The sequence below is a fragment of the Micropterus salmoides genome, unplaced genomic scaffold (genome assembly GCF_014851395.1).
Source record: "Micropterus salmoides isolate LMB-PRFRI ecotype aquatic unplaced genomic scaffold, ASM1485139v1 Ms_hic_scaffold_6, whole genome shotgun sequence".
NCBI classification, from domain to species: Eukaryota; Metazoa; Chordata; class Actinopteri; order Centrarchiformes; family Centrarchidae; genus Micropterus; species Micropterus salmoides.
Genome location: NW_024044348.1, coordinates 12,801,059 through 12,822,150, shown reverse-complemented (window position 1 = coordinate 12,822,150; position 21,092 = coordinate 12,801,059). Strand labels below are relative to the sequence as shown.

Below are 21,092 nucleotides of genomic sequence, written 5' to 3'. Positions count from 1 at the left end.
CACAAACACACATAGTCTATTGATTGTTCTTTAATGGTGCATGTTGTGCACTATTACGCGCGCTGGGACCCCCACGCTCAAAACAGGGAGGAGGACATGCACACAACTCCAAGTTGGACACAAAATTGTAACCGTGGTCGTTTTGCTTTCTCTCTAAACCCCCAAAGGACCTGAGCGTATTTCTCAGAGTTTTAACTTGTATTAAAAAGTATAACACTTTAGTAGTCAGTTGGATTAACGGTGGGAGAGATGGAGCATCTGTACCCAAACGACGCGTAGCTCAACGTCACTGCTCTCCAAAGCTCGGCACGGACGATGTGGTTCACCGGCGTGGCCATCGCTTCAGTTTATGGCGTAATCAGTGTGTTGGGGCTAATCGGCAACATCACGCTCATCAAGACGTTTTCTTCTGCCAAATCCCTCCGCAATGTGCCGAATCTCTTCATGTCGAGTCTTGCGCTGGGGGACGTTTTACTGCTGGTGACCTGCGCTCCGGTGGATGCGAGCCGCTACCTGTCAGAGGAGTGGCTGTTCGGGAGAGTGGGCTGTAAAGTCATCCCCTTCATTCAGCTCACCTCGGTTGGGGTGTCTGTGTTCACTCTCACTGCCCTCTCTGCTGACAGGTAGGCAACGGTCTTTGTTGTTAAAATAATCAGTGGCCCTATAATCAGTAAGCTACAACTTTAAAAATAGCCATCATAGCAGGAAGTTTTCCAAATGTAATCTTGTTTTTGTCTTTATAAAATAGATAACTACACGCCGTATGTAGGCTACAATACTGATGTTTTACTATTATAATGGAGAGCAAAAATGTAATCTCTTATATTGGTCAGGGGCTCTTTTCTGCGCACGAGATAACTTTGTTCGTCTGTTTAAAGGTGTTGACATGTGTAAAACTCAAGGTAATCACTTGCAACAGTGTCAATCGTCAATTATTGCTGTCATTTAATAATTTCAAAGTTTTTGTTGTCAAATGACATATAGACGACTTTTGAATGTTCAGGTGACAAAAAATCTGTCTGGAGTAGATGCTTCACATCAAAATCAGTTGACAACTTCTACAATGTTTGTGTGCGATTAAAATAGCCTTTATGTTTCTGGGATATTTGATATATTGCAGGATGCATCTGTTTAAAACCAGAGGTAGAGAACAATCTGGATCACCTCACTAAACAGGCAAAAACTCCACTTGTGTGTGTGTGTGTGCGCGTGCGTGAGCCTGCATGAGGGAATGTCCAAGGTGCATATGTCTCAGATTTTCCTTCCTTCTCTTCATTTTCACCCAAACTCCTTAATAACCTGTCACAATCTGAATTTCGTTCATGATGCATCTTTTGTTGTGTTGTTGATGTTGCTGAGCTGCAAGATTAACATTCAAAGGTTAAATCAGCTGGCTTGATTGCCATTCAAAGTATGGAAGTCACGTGACTTGTCATACTCATCATACTGTAATAGCAAATGTACAAACATGAGTCTGTTTACTTTTACAGCATTGACTACTTTTCAATTAGCCTAAGTAGTAGTATCAATCTTCTCATCTAATGCTGAGCAAGAATAAGCCTATTTTCCAAAATGTGAGCTAGTCCTTTAAAGGGGCACACTAACGATTGAGTTCAGTTTACTCTTCATGCAGAGTAGGCTATACAACTTAACTTTTGAAAACAGTTGAGTAATGTCTTCTGTGGCTCTGGAGGGAGCGCTCCAGTTTGAAAAATAACCCTGATGATGTCATCATGGTGTGGAGTTAGATATCAGCCTTTACCAGACAGAGAGAGAGAAGTCATGTGACGTAAGTCAGAACGCTATTTAACTTAAATCTCGGTTTCATGCGGGAGTTGAGTGCAAGTCTCCTGTGTGAAAGTCCCGAGTTTGACTCATCTACCCATCCATCCATCCATCCACCTCCTTATGCGGACTTTCTTGCTTTTTATACTACATCACCTGACTGCTACGATGATACAGCCACTAGAGGTCGCTAACAAAAGAATTAGTAGGCACATATTAAGCAGCTTGAACAAATAACATACATGGTCGTTTTTTCTGGTGATGACATGCTGCCCCTTTCTCTTACCTACCTACCTTTTATCTCTTTCAATCATTCACAGTTAAAGGTTGGAAGAAAAACATTAAAAACGAAGTTGAAATTTCAAACTACTTACAAACCACCTAAGCTTCTAAGCTACGTCATTACAGCCACTCGTCCAAAGAAAGAAATTCAGCCATTGCCACAGTATTTGTCAGCTGGTTACTTGGCTCACACTGTGAAATAATAGGAGTAGGGGTGGAGGAAATTATCTACAGGGCTAAGCTGTTCTAAGTTTATTTGGTTGGAAAGCTTCTCTGTGTATCATTGGTAATCAATAATTTTAATTGCATGCTGCAGCACCAGGAAGGTGCTCAACATGTGGGTGAGGGTTGATGTATCAGAGATGAAATGGCTGCTGGAGAGGTGAGTGTTGATGGGTTTTTCACAAACATTTGTTAGTACCACACACGCTCCAAACCTTCACCACTTGTTAACTGAAGATCTTTAATGTGCTTTGTTATGTGGCAGGATCATAGAGGAAGAACATTTACATTTACATTTACTCATTTGGCAGACGCTTTTATCCAAAACGACTTACATTTGATGAACATCATACAAGCATCAACAGAGCATCAACTACAGATCTACAACTGACAATACATACTAGTAAGAGCTCACAGTACATATCACATCAATGGGGTAGATACCTAGGGAAGGAAGTAAGAGTTAAGTTCAATCAATACAAGATCATTGTAGGGGATAGAAGAAGAAGAGCACAGGAAGTGCATGTTAGAGGTTAGGAGTTAGAGGTGTTATAAGAGGAAGTGTTCTCGGAAGAGATGAGTTTTCAAGAGCTTCTTGAAGTTAGAGAGGGACGCCCCTGCTCTGATGGCGTGTGGTAGCTCGTTCCACCATCGTGGTGTCACAGATGAGAATAGCCGGGACTGGGATTGCTTTGTGTGAAGGGATGGCAGAGTCAGGCGCCGTTCATTGGAGGAGCGTAGCGGCGTTACTGTTTCCCTTAATTGTTTGCCAAATTCATGTAGGCTTGGCATCTTTGGAATAACTTCCAGGACTCTTAAAGGCATTGTCATCTGCAATCAATTTTAACCCTATCAACTTTAAGACATTCTACAAAATTTGACCAAGTATACCGTCATATGTCAATTTGTTACCATGTCATTAGCACTATTTCCAAAACTAGTATTGTTTACACATATTATTCTACCATATTTTCAGAACTTTGAAAAAATCTCAAAAATAGTGAAACATGCTAATATCATTTTTTAAATAAAACATATAACGGAATAGCATAGATAAATATAGGTTAAATAGGCTATATGATATTACAGTGAATGTTCATATGTTTATATATTTCATAAAAAATTATAAATCTATTATCTTAGCATAACTACTGAGTGCTAGAGATGGCTCAATTATGTTGAGTTAAAGCTGGTTTAGACAGTTTATTTCAGAAGCAGTCTTTGTTATATTTGTTATATTTGTCATTCTGCACAAACAGTGTTGAGTGGTACAATTATCAGACCTACAGAGTCATGATTGTGTTGTGCAATTCAGTTCTAGGAAGTCTAGGTAATCAAGGTAATGATTTCAATTGAGTACGGCTCTTATAAATTATTACTCTGTAAATAGAAATATAATAAAATTAAATAGACAGTGAAGTTGAAGTGGTCAAAGAAAAAAGTACTTGACTATGTTCTGTATAACATGGCTGTTCATTTCATTGGTTCAAAGATTTTAATAATCATTACTTCCTTCAAATATTAAAAAAAAAAACAGATTGATGTTAACTCATAGATGAGGCTTGTTTTGATTGCCCCTAATTTTCTATAGTACTTCCTGAAGTTTAACAGGGGTAATGCTTTTACCCCAATGCTTAATAGATCAGCTGTAAGACAGTATTAAGAACAGCTTTTGGGTTGCCAGATAGCAAAAAATATATATCTGGCTGGCGTTTACTTTCCTCTGGCATTATACTTGCTTTGTGCTTTTTCTTGTAGTTGATTTTGATTTTTAAATTGATGCAGGATGATCCCTCCAATGGACCATTTGAACACAGACCTTCTGGAAAAAGAGCTGCAGAACACCTCGGCCAGAATTAATTTATTTACAACCCCTACCGTGCACATTTCACTTCTGCTGTGCTGTTCTCTCTTTGTTAGACCAGCTATAATCAACATTTATATTATGTATAGATCACGTGACTACTTGTATGTAAATGTGTTGTTCATAGTGATGAACTTATCTTCAACTCTGCAGTTTCCCTCAGCTAACACTGAACAAAACAAAAACAAATACTGTACACTGTGTGCACCTAGTGAACAAAGTGTGACATTGGATAGCAATATATTTCCCTCAGGAGATGGTTGAGACCAAAAACAAGCCTAAAATGAGAGTGAATATTGAACTTACATTTACCAGGAATCCAGACAAGAAAGAATGATGATGTTGCTCTGTATCTGCTGGACTTGTAAAAGGGCAAATGTTTGCTAACAAGTTGACCATTTCAACTAAAACCACTACTTGTAAGGGGCCAAAACATCTGTTATTATAGGTTCAAGTGCTGAATGCAACAAATGTGTGTTGATGAGTCATCAACATCTATCTATCAGGTACAGGGCCATTGTGAAGCCCCTGGACATCCAAACATCAAGCACCACTACCAGCATTGTCCTCCGGGCGGCGCTCATCTGGTTCTTCTCCCTGGTCCTGGCCATCCCCGAGGCCATCTTCTCTGACCTCCACACCTTCCACATCACCTCCACTAATGAGAGCTTCGTCACCTGCGCCCCTTATCCCCATTCTGGGGAATTACACCCTAAAATCCACTCCATGGCTTCCTTCCTCATTTTCTACGTCATTCCCCTGCTGGTCATATCTGTGTACTACACCTTCATCGCCCTGAACCTGATGAGGAGCGCCTCAAACCTTCCTGTGGAGGGGAATGTGCATGCAAGACAACAGGCCAGTATTAAAACATTATCAGGGCCGTATTCCAATTTATAACATGCTGACATCAACACGTGCCCTACCCCTCAGGAATTTTTTTTAAATTTTTTGAATTATATATGTGGATTTCTTCAGACTCAGCATGATCTAAATGCTTGTTCAAAGCCTTCACCACATTGGTATGATTAAAAATTGGTGAGGAAACACAGATTGTTTTGTTTATTCATTTATTGGTTGGTTCAATTCAAAATGATGAGTATTTTTACTTTTGATACTTTATTACATTACACACTTTAATACATTTTGCTGATGATACTTTTACTTAATGCGTGACTTTGTAACAGATTATTTTTAATATTGGAGAAACTAGCAGGATACAGCTAGATTTTCAAAGTATCCAACTAATAAAAACCCACCTCCTCCCTTCAGGCCTCTCTCCAAAGCCACTTGCCCACAACACATTATCATGCACAGTTAGTGCACGGCCAGAGTGTGCACAGGTAGACAGGCCTGTCAATCATTTGTGTCAGAGCATTTGATATATTGGTTGCTCCTGGGATGTAAAGACAATTTGAACAAATATAACATTAAATACCTCAGAAATAAATTGCCTAACCCAGCTTTCAGTAAAATAACTGAATAATTCTTCCACCACTGGCACAAATACAATTGAACATACAGTTTTTTGGATGTGTTTAATGTTTAATAAACATTAATGTCTGTTATACAACAGCAGTGCTCTTTCGTTTTGACTTTTTTTTTCTATGACCAACAGGTTGAATCAAGAAAGCGCTTGGCCAAGACAGTGTTGGTATTTGTTGGGCTCTTTGCAGTATGCTGGCTTCCCAGTCACGTCATCTACTTATATCGCTCCTATCACTACTCCCAGGTAGAGAAAAGCCTGTTTATTTGTTTGTATACACTAACTCACAGTCACAATTTGAATCTTTATTTGTTGTTTGTTGTTTAGTGTTATTCTTCTACATTTTACATTTTGTATTTATTTTATATATTTAAATCTGTTTATTTCATACCATCTGTCTATTCCATATTTAAATATTTCTACATTTATTTATGTCAGCTGTATGTTTGTCTACGTGCAGCACCTTATCTCCAAAGCAAATTCCTCGTACGTGTAAAAAACGACTTGGCAATAAAGCTCTTTCTGATTTTGATTCTGATTGTGATTTATTTGTTTATTTAACAAATTGATTCATATTTGGAATTATAAGTTGACTGTATTCACAGCTGGATGTAAACATTTATGCAGTTTATTGTATTTAGTTGTTACTGTCATTTGTATTCGTCATATGTATATGTATAAGTTTAGCTGCCTAAAAAAATATAAGATACTAAAGGATATTTGTAACATTACATTCCAGCTACCTAAATGAATTAAGCATTCATTAGCTGTGTAAGTGTTAATGGTCAAGTTGGAAATGCATAGTGGAGTCAGAATTTTACTCATCATATAATGCACGATTTGTCTTTAACAAATGGAGGTTGTGTAGATAACGGGTAGATAAAGAGGTCTAGAGGAATTTAAATTACGTCTGGAGTGTCTGATCAAATAACGAAAAAGCTATTGATGAAAAAACAGGTCATAAATATCACGAGTTTTGTTAGCTCCGGTTTTATTTTAAAGTTGTCTGCCTCTGGTGTTGTTGTCTGAACTTTGCTTCTTGTCTGTGCTGATTGTCTGAGTGTTTCCGCCTGTGTCAATCACCGTGCCCTCTCTGTCCTGTTTATAAGTCTGCTGTATTCTTATTGTTGATTGTCAATCGCCCACGTTCTATAGTCAAGTGGCCCTGTCTAGCGTCTGTGTTTCCTGCCTGTGTTTTGGATTATGGATTGGCTGCCCATTGGATTTGTTTGCTTTTGTTGGACTGCTTGCCTGGTATGACCCTTGCCTACCTCAACTCCGAGTAAGCTTGATCGCCTTTTGTTTTTCCAGTTAAATAAACATCACTAACTGTACATGCTTGGCCTTAGTGTCTGTGTTTGGGTTTCCTGTGTCTGTGCTTGGCTAAACCTGTCAATAATAGGTTTTTGGTATATATTGAATTATTTGTTTAAAAAAAGATGTGTGCATTTAATAGGAGGCAGTTTAGATGAAAATTTAATGTCTGGACAACTCTATTTGTCTGTCTCTCCATTGTATTAACCATTTTTCTCAACCCCCCACCCCTGCCAGGTGGACACTTCCCTGGTACACTTTGTGTGCAGTGTTGTAGCTCGTATCCTGGCCTTCACCAACTCCTGCCTCAACCCCTTTGCCCTTTATCTGCTGAGCAAGACCTTCCAGAAGCAGTTTAACCAGCAGCTGTGTTGTTGTTGTCGTAAGATCCTTAAACACTCCTCGCAGAGCCTGACACATTATAATACCCGTGTGACCTCCGTCCGCAGTACACATCACTCCATAGCCAGTCTAAGCATGATGAATGGCAGACGGGTCCATCAAGAGGATTGTGTGTAAGGGAAGTGTATTTGTTTACAAAACACTGTGATCATAACAACCTTACATAAAGATATATAGTTGAATTGTTGTTTGGGGACTTGGGACAGACATTTTTATGATGATTATAAAAAGAACTGCCAGAATCAAAGCAGAATACCCTGATATATATCCTGACACTGACTGATTAGTATTGGTCAAACTCCAAAAACACTGAACCCCATGTCCTAGAAAATTAATTTACACATATAATACTAATTTGCTTTCCTGATTACGTCTTGATGGTAATTGCTGTCTAGATTATGTTCACAGGCCACCTTATTTTCCAGTGAACAAGGTGTAATATTTCTGTACCACATGGTTGTGATAAGGCACCACGTGTCCCGTGTGTGTAGATTTAGGCAACAAACACACTTTGGTTAAGGTTAGGGAAAGATGGAGGTTTCGGTTAGATGTTAATAACCAGTCATGTCTTGTGATTCAAGTTACTCAGGACTTCTGTTAAAACCAAGTGTTAAACCAAGACAATCTTCCTCCAAGCTTAACAATGGTGAAAATAGCAAAAGACAGCTAGATTTTGAAAGTATCTAAACAAAAAAAAAATCCTCCATTCAGACCTCCCTCCAACGCCACTTCCCCAAAACACATTTTCATGTGCAGTGAGTGCACGGGCAGAGTGCGCGCAGATAGGTAGGTAGGTTGACAGGTAGTAGGTAGGTTGAGTGGTAGGTAGGCCAGCCAGTCATTTCATTCTGCTCAAAGCATTTGATTTATTGATTGCTGACTAAACCTGAAAGAAATCATCAGGGCTATTTTTTTAGATTTGGCAAAGCTCCTCCAGAACAATCAACTGTTGTCACAGGCTGAGTAGTCGTCCCCATGACAACTTAACTGCCCACCCTGTGTAGAACTTGTGGACTATCCCTTTGAGGGTACCACCCAAGCATACAAATTCTGACACAAGTGATAATTGGATAATTGGGATAGATTTTTTCTTCTGTGAACAATAATCATCTCTAATGAAGCTACACATAGAGTATTTAAGGAAGTGAAAGACATAGTTTTTGTAGAAACCAGCATTAGTCTTTGGAAAAGGCAGAATTGGAGCGAGTCACCCCTTTAGTACCAAGACAATACCACTTCAAGGATAGTAAAATAACTTTTATATGATAAAGACAATGATGTTGCCAAAAGTTAAAAGTTTCATCAGTGTGTTCTAATGTGTGGTATAATTTTATATTGGTGTATAATATTGATGGATGATATTCTGCCTGTGCCCTGTTTCTGTATGTGTCTAATATTTCAAAATGTTAGATGCTGTGATAACTGTGAAATCTGAACTGTACCAGATGTGTATTTTAAATATTAGTTGTCCTCTGGTTACAGAATGTTTATTGAGCTGTGTTGTACAGTGTGAAAAATGGACAGTGAAGGTAAATGCATGTATTAGAAATCACATTTGTAATTTGTTATAAGAATGTGTGTTTATATTTTTTGTAGTTGTGTGTGTGTGTTGACACAGTTAACAACACACAGTTAAATTGGCAGAGCATCAATGTTTAGCTTAAACGTATTGCACCATGCATTTCTCTTCACCGACAGAAGAAAAACTATATAAAATGTCAAATAAGTGTGTAGTATATCCCTTTCTTTAATATATTGCATAGTGAAAGTGGATCCTCATATGTATCTTTGTACTGTGGTTATCTTTAGACTCTTAGTCCTGTTGACTATGTATATACCACAGTGTTTCTGCACCACTGCATTCACTGGACATGATTATTCTACACTGTCACATGCTAGATTTACAGTCACTATATCACACTGCAATGTCCTAATTTGGTGTTTCACAGAAGGAGAGGAACATGCCCAGGTTGTGATGAGTGGGTGCATAATTCAGTCTGGATAGTGTTTGTTTAATTGTGGTGTAAGCTCCTTGCCAAATGTCTGTCCTGCGTGGTCTCAACCGTCTACTTAACATGTCATCTTTATGGTCAGGCTCATTCCGTTGAAAGTGTGGACTGTAAATAAGGATTACTTACTATCTTTTCATTTAAGGAATGAAGGACACACACATTAAGACTAATAAAAGCACATTAACACGTGTTTGAAATTCCTTTCAAAAATTCCTACAGGAATCCTGCAAAAAAATTTAAAGGTTACTTTATTCTTTCATTCATAATAAAGGAATTCTGTCGGAATTAACACAGAATTCAGTATACATCCTACAAGAAGATTAATCCCGCATAATTGCTCTTGACGTCATGCAGGAATTATTTTGCTTTGATTGCTTTGATAGTCTCTGCATGATGCCAGAAATAATTACAACAGAAAATATAACAAGTACATCAAGTATAATGATTTCTGTAATCAATCAAATTCATTAAGTGTCTACAGATCCCTTCCAGTCATGTTTTAAGATATATATAGAACGATATTAAAGCAATAAAACAGGATTATTGTGTTATTTATGGTGGTATTTATGGTGTTTCACCATGTGTGACCAGTACATACAGTTTGGTCTCAGTCAGTCAGTTCAGTCTCATCCTTCTATTGAAACACAGATATTTAAAAGTTTTCCTCATAGACATCTCTCAGTGAACAGGGCCTTAAGATTCAGTCTCAACAGGAGGAAAGAAAGTAAAAGCAAAAACACTTCCAGCCCTCCTGAACCCCTCACACAGTCACTTTAAAGGTCAGTGTTGTGCATAGGTGTTCTGCCTGTTCACTGAGCACAGTATTGATCCATATGTGGCTGGTGGCCTTGTTACATTTGTGTACCAGGCTAGGAAGCATCCATCCATCTACCCATTTGTTATACAGTCAGCCCAAGCCCAGCTAACATTAGGCGAGAGGCGGGTTACACACACCACAGGTTACCAGTCAATCCCAGGGCTGACACATACAGATACGGAGAACCATTCACACCTCCGCTTGCCCCATATAAAAGCAACCAAATGTAAAGTCTCAGAAGCATGAAAGGACATCAGAGGAATGAAATGTCATGATGTTTATTGTAAATTTAGAGAGCAACATATAACATAAACAACTTCCCATACTAATGGTCTCATTTCCATTTCAGATGGAAATATTAAGTTAATATCTTAGCTGTTTTTAGGTCTTCTGGGTTACATATTTTACACATTAGAAGGATCCATTTTCACTTAGGCAGGCATTAAATCAATCCAACAACCTTTATTTCAATATAATTTGAATTCAAACAGATTTTTACTACCCTCTTTAATTTATTTAGAAACACTAAATAAATATGAACAACAATTAAAGTAATTATAAGAATTCTTTTTGTTAATTTCTGTGGATTTTGTACTCAGGAACTTTCAGATAATGCCTGCGTTGGACTAAATTTTCACTCTTTCATTTTGATGTTTTGTATGTTCAATTGCACTATATAAAAGTAGTATTAGCAAAGATGAGATGATTACATTAAGGACAAAGAGTAACAGGCTTGAATAATGCAAAGTTAATAAGATAAAATGGCTGTGGTATATTCATTTTCTTTGTTACATAACATTATTGTTATTTGGTGGCTTAGAAGTCTTTACAAAAATTTTATGATCTGCAGACCTTAATAGGTTTGTTGCTGTTGGTTGGAATGAAAAAAGAAGACTTCCTTAAAGAAATCCATTTCATGATAAAGCACATACTATTTTCATTTCACTGCTGCTTTGGGGTAAAAATTACAGATGTCTTTTGTGCAATTTAATGCCCTGTAATATGCAACTGTGTGTTCCTGACTTCCTGAGATATGGCTATTTCTGGCTATTTTGCACACCTTGGAGACAACCTCTTAAACTCCTCTTGGGTTCTTACATCCTCTGCAAACATTACTGTTTTTTCAGACTGGGCTTCAGTGAGCCCAATTGTATTTATATGTGATTATGTTAATGCCCGTAGTAGCCATTAAATATGCAGTGAGACCATTTTTAAAACTTGACCTGACTGTACTAAAATTACATTTTGTGACTCAATACATATTCCTGCCAATGGCTTCACGCTATTCCACTGATCTACAGGTGGTGGTAACACACTAAGATAAGATCCAATGTGCCAACAAAGGCAAGGAAGAAGACTGCAATCTAGGATTTAAAATACATCTAAAAATTGGCTTTGCAAATGTATTGATAGGAAGGAAATCATTTTAACATGATTGTTTGACTTCAAGGATACACACAACGCATTTTGTTGAGTAACACTGAATGTAAACTGAATTTGTTTATAAAAAAAACTCCACAGGGTATCTTTAATAGATTGCTGCCTCCATTAAGTACTTTATTTCTGTTTATGGAGATCAAGTCTCATATTGTAGATTAACCTCTGAGTCTCATATTTATGTCATATGTTCAATTAATGCCTGCTTGTTTTCCCCCTTCAATAAAATGAATAAGTGCAAGCCAAAGAAACATGAATTTAATCTATTAAATTGGGATTTTAATCTTTAGCATTTTGGAAATTATAAACGCAGGGATGGATTGTTTGTTGTTGTCTACGCTCCAAGTAACAGCAAGGAGCAGTGAGAAAACAGGAGTACACAAACAGTGCAGCAAGGGGGAGACAAAACTCCTTGTAACTACAGGCCTGTTCAGCATTTTTTAACATCACATAATCTCAGATACTGAGCAAAATTTAAACTGTAATAGTAATAATATGTTTGTTTTATTCCCACTAGGACAGATGAGTAGTTAAAGCTCAATCCCAGGAGGTGACAGACACTTTTTATTCTGACCTTGTTAATGGCCTGTGCGGCTCCCCAAGGTAGGGTGGGGCTGTCATGACAGAGGAGGACTTTAATGTTTGCATTTTATTGATCAGCAGCACTGCCAGGGGAAAAAAGGAAGGAATACCAGACTGGAAATCAATACATTCACCAAGCAACGACAGTAAATGAAGCACATTTACAAACAACACACCTGTTTTATGTGAAGCCGTGTTTACAGTCTACTCCGTCTTCAAAAAAGCTGCGTAGTTCCTCCTGCAGGTCTTCAAACATTGTTAGAGAAGATGGAGCTTCACCTGAAAGCTCAAATACTTAAAATATAACATATCAAATACAAAACACATAGAGGCGTAGATTTCTATCTTCTCTGCCACCATCTGGCTAACAAAAGATTTTCATGTATTGAATTGATAGCAATACAGCAGCAAAACAGCTGCTTCTACAATGTCTATGAAAAGTACATAAAAGTATATTTAATTGTCTTAAATCAACAGGAAGGAAATCCTTTTAAGTGAAAACAGATCTCTACAAAGTGATCTCAATTAATGACAAATACGATATGCAAAATGCTTGTTTGAAACAGTGTTCACACCTTCAAGTCAGTGTTTCGTCATGCACCTTGGCAGCAGTTACAGCCTTGAGTCTGTTTGGATAGGTCTCTATCAGCTTTGCACATGTGGACACTGCAATTTTCCCTGCTCTTCTTTGCTACTCCAGCTCTGTCAGGTTGCATGAGGATCATGAATGAACAGCCACAGTCCAACCACATTATTCTTAATTGAGACATGGATTCTGACTCAGCAGCCACTTGAAAACATTGACACTGTTGTTTTTAAGGCATTTCTTGTTTGGCTTTGTCGTTATACTTGGAATCATTGTCTTGCTGAAAAAGAAATCGCAGCAGTTCTTGCAGACTGCATCACATTTTACTCCATATTTTGGTGTATTTATTTCAATTTCTACCGTCCACAAGCCCTCCAGACCACTTACTCACAGGCGATCTCCTGATTTAATCATGTGGCTGCACCAACGATGACCAGCAATGTCCTGTTAAAGGGAGTGAATAATTAGGCAAACAACTGTTTTGTGTTTTACATTTGTAATCAATTTAAATTCTCTCTGGGTCTCTGTAAATAATATTACAAAGAGCTCTATGAAAGGTTTAGTGAGATAACTTCTGTTATGAATTGGCGCTGTGTAAATAAAATTGAATTGAATTGAATTCAATCACTTTGTAGAAATCTGGCTTTACTTTGACATTAAATTATATTTTTCTGTTGGATCAGAGTCACAAAAGCAACATTTACATAATTTAACATTAATGTTTGATTCAATAATAAAACAATAAATAAAACATGAAAACAGGGAGGGTTAAAACATTCCATAGACTGTATGAAGATTAACAAACAGTAGAATATTGGTGAAAAGTCCATCAGAAGTTAAATAAATCAAAGCAAGTTCAAATTATAAAAATAATCCTTTAATGTAAACTACATATTCAGTGCACAAAGAACACATGTACAAATCATACACTTTATACATTGATTGAAACATAAAGTAGGCTTGTTAAAGAAATCAATGAACATGGTCATGTGAGTTAATATTATCTTAATTAGTTAAAGTGATCAGCATAAATAGGACTGTAAATAAATTATAAGCCTTTTTTCTCTGCCTCCAAACATACTTGGCGAGCAGGTTGTCCTAATGTATTCCCCCCTGGACTTCTACTTGGGCTATTTGCATCTGTAAATAAAAGAAAGAACATTTAGAATTGTAAAATATACATGAATTCAGACACTAGAGAGCTCAGAAAGTACCGCTCTGCCAGCCTTCACCCTGGATGAAGCTGAACTCAGCACAAGTTGTAGAAACTGATCACTTTGTTTATTCAGTTCATCGTGCATGTCTAAGTAGCTGCTGGGAACTTTCATGTACCTTATACTGGATCCTCTTATTTTTCTTCCTCTCCCTTTTCCTATTTCCCAGCACCTGTTTAATAATAAACTTAACAAATTTCCATTTTACTTGTTAACACGGGCATGTCAAAGTGTGTCTTTTGTAATTCTAATGCCAATGTTGAGTACAGACTAGAGCATTTAAAAAAGTGGTAACAAACAGGTTCTTTGTGGCTTACCTGCAGGAGGCTTTATCGAAATGTTGATGCTTGTAGGCACAGATGGAAGTGTTGAGTTGACAGCGATGGGCTGGTCTTGGTTGGAGAGTTGGCACAGGTCTAGGAGGACAGTCACAGCGCTCCACGTCTATCTCACAGTCTGGCATCCATGCACTGAGTGGTAAGTCTAAGCAGGAGGTATTAATGGTGCATTTCAGGCACAAAGACAGGATAAATAAAATAAATTACTTTTCATCTTGCCAGGTAAAATCCATATGATAATATAAATCAGTTTGGCAATGCCTTGACAATGAAATTATTGTCTGTTTACGGTGTTGAACATCGTAATTCAGTAATGCTAACTTTTGCTAATTAGCACAACACACAAAGTACAACTGAGGCAGATAGCGATGTCGTTAGTTTTACAGGCATTTGGTCATAAACCAAAAATTATTAGGATACATCCTCAAGAAACTATGAATGTCTGTTCCAAATTTTGTGCTAATCCATCCCATATTTCCTGGGGTGCATGTTTTAAGTACAGTTGGCGCACATAAAAATGAACACTAACAATCTTTTGTGCACTTTTTTATAAAGCTGGTTCATTTACTTGCACAGACACACACACACACACACACACACACACACACACACCTGGTGTACTGGAAGGGTAAGGTATGCATCTGTCAGTTGAACAATCCCAAATCAACCCATTGGCACAAAGTCTCCTGAAGTCATCTGCCTCAGACAGCTGGCCCGTCGGAGAGCAGCTGCCAATGAACCACATAAAGAAAAGAAAATCATACCAAATTCAGTTGAGAAATAAGATTGACAAAGGTTTTGGACTTACCCGCTGCTGCTGTAAGGTTGAGCATTACGTCGTATTATGGCAGGCTCCATGCACCCGCACTCTGTATGATTAGCCACTTTTATTAGCACAGGTTCTGGTACAAACTTGAATGGGATGACACTAAGAACCTGCAATGCACACACACACACGTGCGTGCGCACACACGCACGCACACAACACACACACCACACACACACACACACACACACACACACACACACACACAGTCATTGGTGTATTGTGTGTGGAGTTTTTGACCCCTGAAGACTAGTGGTACTTTTGCAATACTTAAACTTCCAAAAAGATCTAAATCTCCACGTATCATCTCAGATTTTGGTCACTCACAGTTTTATTCACATAAACAGTAGTTGTGTTTCTGCATGTGATCCCCTCTTGATTGCAGCAGCCACTGCACCTGTCAGTAAGAAAACAAATTCACATCTGGGTAAAGTGATTTGCATGGCAAACAACTATCCAGCTCCACTGAAAGTCCCATACAGCTGTAACTGATAGGAGTGTTAAAGGAATAGTTAGACATGCCCATTTGCTTTCTGAAATGAGAAGCTCAACACCATGCTCATGCCTGTAGAATAAATTTATAGCTACAGACAGCAGATTAGTTAGCTTAGCACGGCTAGCATGGCTCTGTCCAAAGGTAAGAAAATCATCCTAATAATACCTCTGGAGCTCGGCAAGAAACTCTCAGCATTTCCAAAAGTGTTCCTTTAACAATATGCTTAAAAGCATATCGAAACAGCTTTACACATAAATGATAAATGATCATAAAGGGATTTGTTGCACCATGTTAAACATTGTGTTTGACAGGTGCTTGTTGTTTGGGACCTGTTTCAACATTTGCTTGCACAGCAGCATAACTAAGAAGTTTTGTCAGCTTGAGTGTTAGGTACGAAGTGGGGTTCTGGATCTGGTTTGATGATAAACAAACCTGTGGATGGACACACAAGGTGGCTTGAAGAACATTGAAGGGTCTGTGCCGAGCTCCTTGGCCACGTCGATACATGTTTCCCTTGGCATGCACTGAGTCCGCTGCCACTCTTCATCTATGGCTAATGAGAGACACACAATGTTCACAACCACATCAACACACACTCACAGACTTGAGCAACATATACTGTATGTTTTATCCAACCTTTAAGAATCTCCAGGCTGTAAGATTCTGCAGCGTAGCGTGTAGAGCGGTGTGAGCCCACTGAAGGTGGAGGAGAAAGGGTTTCTGGCTGCTGCAGTCTCAGTCGACACTTCCACAACTTCCAGTCAGGAAAATCTGTGAGCCTCAGCAGCTCATCCAGGCTAGATGATGACCGCACCTTCCTTTCCCACTGCTTCATTACCTGCAGGCATCATAGTCAATCATCTTTTGATGTGTCACATAACACACAACAACAAAAAAAGTATTCTTTGTTGGTCAGTATCACTTGTCATTTTGGGATGGAAATTCTGTTTCCCTCAAAAATGTGTAACTTACTTACTTAAAAACTGCAATGAGTACAATTGCAGCCTTTTTGACAAGTTGGTGGCATTAGTGAAGAGTACTGAAGGCTTATTGAAAAACATGCACACCCCCTGACTTTAACTCTAGGGCCACCACGACGTTGACCTTTCTGGTTTTGAGTGAAATGCTTTGACGGATTGAAATTTGCTGCAGATATTCAAGGTCCTTTAAATATGAATTGCAAAGACTTAACTGTTCTTTTAACACCATCAGGTAAAAATTTCCCAATTTGCCCAATAATTTGGGGCCCAATTTGCCACTGAGATGGAAACAAATGATCCGCTGTGGCGACTCCTACAGGGTACAGCAGAAAGAAGGAGAAGCATACTAACATGCTAAACTCAGATGGTGAACCAGGGCTGTGTCTGAAATCACTCAACTCATTGACTACTCTGTCCCCTAAGGGTACACGCCGAGAATATTTTGGAGGATTACTTTTGCGTTACTGAGTTGCAATATGTTTTGCGTTACACCACAATAAATTTTGTGTTCTCTTGCAATACTTTTACATTACCTCACAGTCCTTTTCTTCTTCCATTCCCTCTGAGCCATAGCTGTGTCTTTTTCCACTCAGCTGCTCCCAGCACAATGCACCAGTATGGATACTTCATTGAACTTTGAACTGCTCATTACCAGTGCTGGTAGTACTACTACTCGATTGGCATGGTTATGTAATTAGTTAAAGTAAACATAAACAATGATTGAAGTGGGCTGGTACTTGACAGTACTTCTACATTTAGCTATAACTTGACTTTTTCTTGCACACTGGCCCTTCTCCCAAGACCCATCTCTCTCGAGTCTGTCTTGTTAACCTAGCTGGGCAGAGGATCTCTTGGTCTGTCTGAGTCTTGTTTACTTGTCAGCCACTTCCAGTGCTCTGTTCTGTGACTTTGAGTGAAATACAACTATCAGTGTTTATTAACATGAGTTCATGTGCACATGCACAAAATTAAACTCAGTTTAAAACAAGACAATGATTATCTAGTCTCTTAGTCAAGGTTACAACTCTGGACTGATGCAAGATGGAAAGCAATGGATTTACATTCACTATTGATTCCTCTCCTCTGGGATGATCACAACCCCCACCATGGTGCCTGGTCTGGTTTGACTGCTATTGAACAGTAGTACTAATATCAGCACAGTTAATGTCCAATTCAAATAAATATTAAGCATTTAACAATTATCTTGTGAGGAAACCCAAAAGTATGTATCCATAAAATTTTCGCTGTGACCCGAGGACTTAATTGTTTAATCAATAGTACGGAGGAACTTGACATTTCTTTTCAGTCGTTATTTTTGTGATTTTTTGTTTTGCACCATATTATGGATAAATGTCACACTTATCTATACACCAAAGATAAAATAGCGGAGGGGAGTGCACTATTTAGTAAATAAGGACTGATTTTGGACATGTTAGCATTGTCACTGTGAGTGTGTTTGCAGTTTGATGTTTGCATTTAGCTCAAAACTGTGTTGTGCCTAAGTACAACCTCAACGAGCTGCTAAAGTGGCTGGAGACTTTTTAAAAAATATTCAAGCAAAATCAAGCAAGTAAACTATCATAAACTGAACTGGGTAAACATTAAAGCATTTATATCTACATTGTGTGCATAATTTCTGCAATCTACAAACATGTACCTTACACTGAGGCTGAGTTGATATGACATTTGTTGTAGTTTGGAGTGACTTGGAGCACTTGGCCTGATGTCACACCGATTAGTCAGAGTGTGATTATCAACAGCTGCAGCAGCAGATTTGTGTCGGCTCCAGTCTGCGTCTATACCTCTCTGTCTCTGAACACTGCTCATTCGGAAGTCTCATGACCCTGCTACCAAGGACTATGCATTTTTATACAGAAAAAGGATTAAAACCCAGAACATAAAAATAGCACTTTTAATATCAGCATGCACTTTGAGAGAAGGCAGTAGTACCATCCACTTAAACGCACGTGTATCATATGTGCACACACTGACACACATATTAAAGTTCAGATTATCCTTGGCAAAAGCTGTGATTCAGGGGTGGGAAAAAAAAACATAAACCCTCCTGTCATGCTTGTCAGCCACATTACAAAATTCCCATGATGACATCCTACAGAACAAAGGGATGCAGAATAGATTAGATCTTTATGGTTTTGGATAAGACACTGGATGTTAAATGCAGAGTCCAATACTTAAGTTTTTCTATCTTATACTTCAATGTAATATTTTGCACTAAATTCAAACTGATGACCAATGTAAAATGTTTTAGCTGTTTTGTTTTTGTTTTAACGCAACAGGGGAGAGGAGTTAAAATTTTGGATTATCCAGGCTCATTTTTGAAGCAGGAAGGCCAAAGCCTGATACCGGATGGTAGGTCTACAACCAGGGTGGAGGCGTGTCAGAGAAGACAGTCGTGAAATATTGCACTTGTCTGCACAATGTTTGCTTTATGTCCTCTGGACAGCTGTAACGATCTGAGCCCTCTGATGTGTTCAGTGTGTTGCAGAACGGAGGGTGGGGTAGGTTGGCTGGCTCACTACTTCCACTTAAATCAGAGCAACAACACACAACAGGGAGGTTTCCCCTCCGCAATTTCTACCCACTAGGTAGGGGAGAGACCCACTAATAAGAAACAGAGAAGGGAGAATGCCTGAGAGAGGGATGACAGAAATTGAAAGGGAGGTAAAGATGGAGGGAATTTAAAAAAGAAACTGAGCGGGTAGAGACAGAAATTATGGAGATTAATGACAGCAAACCTAGAAAAACGATTTCAGTTAATTAAGAATGAAGAATTTGAGTGGTTCAATAATCCCTCTAACCAAGATACGATGATGACTTGCAGTTCCTCTTTTACCCACACACAAGCGCACACACGTTTACTGTCAGTTGTGGTTTCAGTGGACAGAACACGGAGCACATGTGAGTGTACTCCACTCACATGTGCTCACTGCGCACATCAGCAGCCACTTCGGAGTGAGGTTTATGAGATAATAAGAGGCCACACAACACTGCAAAAATGAATGAAATCGAGTCCTGAATGCATTAGGGTTATTTAAGGGCAATGCAGTGTTTTAATTTTTGCTCTCTGGACAATGTTATATAATAAGTTAAAATTATTTTAGTACCAAGTGGAACAAAATCTGCCATTATACATCAGCTACAAAAAGCAGCAAATTGCAAGAGGCTTTTTACATTGCTGCTTTGATACATATCACATACACTTAAAAGTTTCACGCCACACTTACCCTACTTGTACCCTCTCTGTGCATGCTGTGGCCCACGTTTATCCAGCTCAGCTCCACCACCAGAGTCACCAAGCAGGAGATTCTGCAGAGTGTCCGTTTCGTCTTCATCATCATCCCTTGACTCTGCCCGCTTTCTCTGAGAAGCACTCAGCAGTTATGAACTTTTCTCCTTTTCCTGCTGACAGAAAGAGCTGGCTGCCTCTTTGACTCCGTTTCCCAGACCAGCAGAGTCCCTCAGACCACACACACTCAGTCCTCTCAGTGCAGGTATGTGCAATAGAAACTCTTGATCTTCCAGCTGCACAGTAGAGAGTGGTTGTGTCTCGAAGCCAGACGTAACCTGTCACAGCAACCCAGACACCCACTAGCCAAATGGAGGAGGCTAAAGAGGCTTTAAAACATGCACCTCTTATTGCAGAGGCTTTGATGCAGAACCAAAGGTGTCCAGTTTAATAACAAGGCTACTAGAAGTTAGAAGCTGGAGATTACCTCTGAAAAAAGAAAAGTCAGGATGACCTTGAATACTTCTTGTCAGCACGCTCTCTTTTGTCCAATTGGTTGAAGGCCTGTGAGAAATTTCAGGACCTCTAGGGAGATGATCTGAACAAACTCCTCTGTGTCCTCTTTTCTTCTTTATATTCCCACCTCCTGAAAAGGCTGCTCACTTCTGGCTTCCATTTAACCGCTAATTTCAATGGCTACAATATCTGTATGTTAAACTTCCCCTCTGTCAGTCATCAGTTCTCCAGATCCTGCTGTGGTTTGTCCACTTAAAAAGGCCCTGAGGTGCAAGAGTAGCCACACAATTCCTTCCTCTAATACGTGGGCTAATTCTGAAAAAGCTCTGAGAAACTAGTTTGTCTGTCTTGGTGCCTGCCCTTATGTATCTCCCACTGATGCTGCTTCTGCTGCCTCAAAGAGCGATTTGTATTTGCTTGTGTGTTCCCGTTTTCCCTTTTTAATGTTGGTTTGTCAAGTGATCGAATCCCCAGCCTGTTAAATCCCTTATCAGTGTCTTTTCCTCTGGAGTTGCCAAACCGCACACAGCCGAAGAGCAGTAACATGTGTTTTAAATGTGATCCAGACTTCCGTAACGTGTGAGGGGAAATAAGATGCCAGCACCACCCCCTTCCCTACCCTGACACCCCAACCCGCCCATCCAGGCCTATTTGACCGAATCTGCAACCGGAACATAATCGAGGAA

General features: G+C 39.0%; 2 protein-coding genes across 6 annotated transcripts; one reads left to right on the top strand and one right to left on the bottom strand.

Moving 5' to 3' along the window:
- Positions 1 to 18: 18 nt before the first annotated feature.
- Positions 19 to 7,472, top strand: grpr (gastrin-releasing peptide receptor). Its single transcript, XM_038701837.1, has 4 exons — positions 19 to 623; positions 4,660 to 5,011; positions 5,772 to 5,885; positions 7,191 to 7,472. The coding sequence occupies exons 1-4, from the start codon at positions 316 to 318 to the stop codon at positions 7,470 to 7,472; spliced, it is 1,056 nt and encodes a 351-aa protein (XP_038557765.1). The 5' UTR covers positions 19 to 315.
- Positions 7,473 to 13,644: 6,172 nt separating this feature from the next.
- Positions 13,645 to 21,040, bottom strand: vegfd (vascular endothelial growth factor D). Of its 5 annotated transcripts, none has more exons than XM_038701411.1 (9): positions 19,889 to 21,040; positions 16,300 to 16,501; positions 16,096 to 16,216; positions 15,495 to 15,564; positions 15,150 to 15,277; positions 14,954 to 15,069; positions 14,321 to 14,486; positions 14,122 to 14,190; positions 13,645 to 13,929 (listed from the first exon to the last, which is right to left on the bottom strand). In XM_038701411.1, exons 1-9 carry the CDS (start codon positions 20,000 to 20,002, stop codon positions 13,920 to 13,922), a joined length of 996 nt encoding a protein of 331 aa, XP_038557339.1. In that variant the 5' UTR covers positions 20,003 to 21,040; the 3' UTR covers positions 13,645 to 13,919. The 5 variants fall into 5 exon arrangements, with proteins under 5 accessions (XP_038557339.1, XP_038557340.1, XP_038557337.1 ...); XM_038701412.1 differs by having other exon boundaries at positions 14,122 to 14,175; XM_038701409.1 differs by having other exon boundaries at positions 13,645 to 14,190.
- Between the last annotated feature and the right edge of the window lie 52 nt (positions 21,041 to 21,092).

Excerpts from the sequence above, each read along its gene's own strand:
- grpr (XM_038701837.1), top strand. The coding sequence starts at position 316 with ATGTGGTTCACCGGCGTGGCCATCGCTTCAGTTTATGGCGTAATCAGT. Across the intron at positions 624-4,659 it reads ACTGCCCTCTCTGCTGACAG|GTACAGGGCCATTGTGAAGC; the intron begins GTAGGCAACGGT and ends TCTATCTATCAG. Across the intron at positions 5,886-7,190 it reads GCTCCTATCACTACTCCCAG|GTGGACACTTCCCTGGTACA; the intron begins GTAGAGAAAAGC and ends CACCCCTGCCAG.
- vegfd (XM_038701409.1), bottom strand. The coding sequence starts at position 20,002 with ATGATGATGAAGACGAAACGGACACTCTGCAGAATCTCCTGCTTGGTG. Across the intron at positions 16,502-19,888 it reads ACAGAGAGGGTACAAGTAGG|GTAATGAAGCAGTGGGAAAG; the intron begins GTAAGTGTGGCG and ends TGATGCCTGCAG. Across the intron at positions 15,070-15,149 it reads CAACCTTACAGCAGCAGCGG|CTGCTCTCCGACGGGCCAGC; the intron begins GTAAGTCCAAAA and ends GTTCATTGGCAG.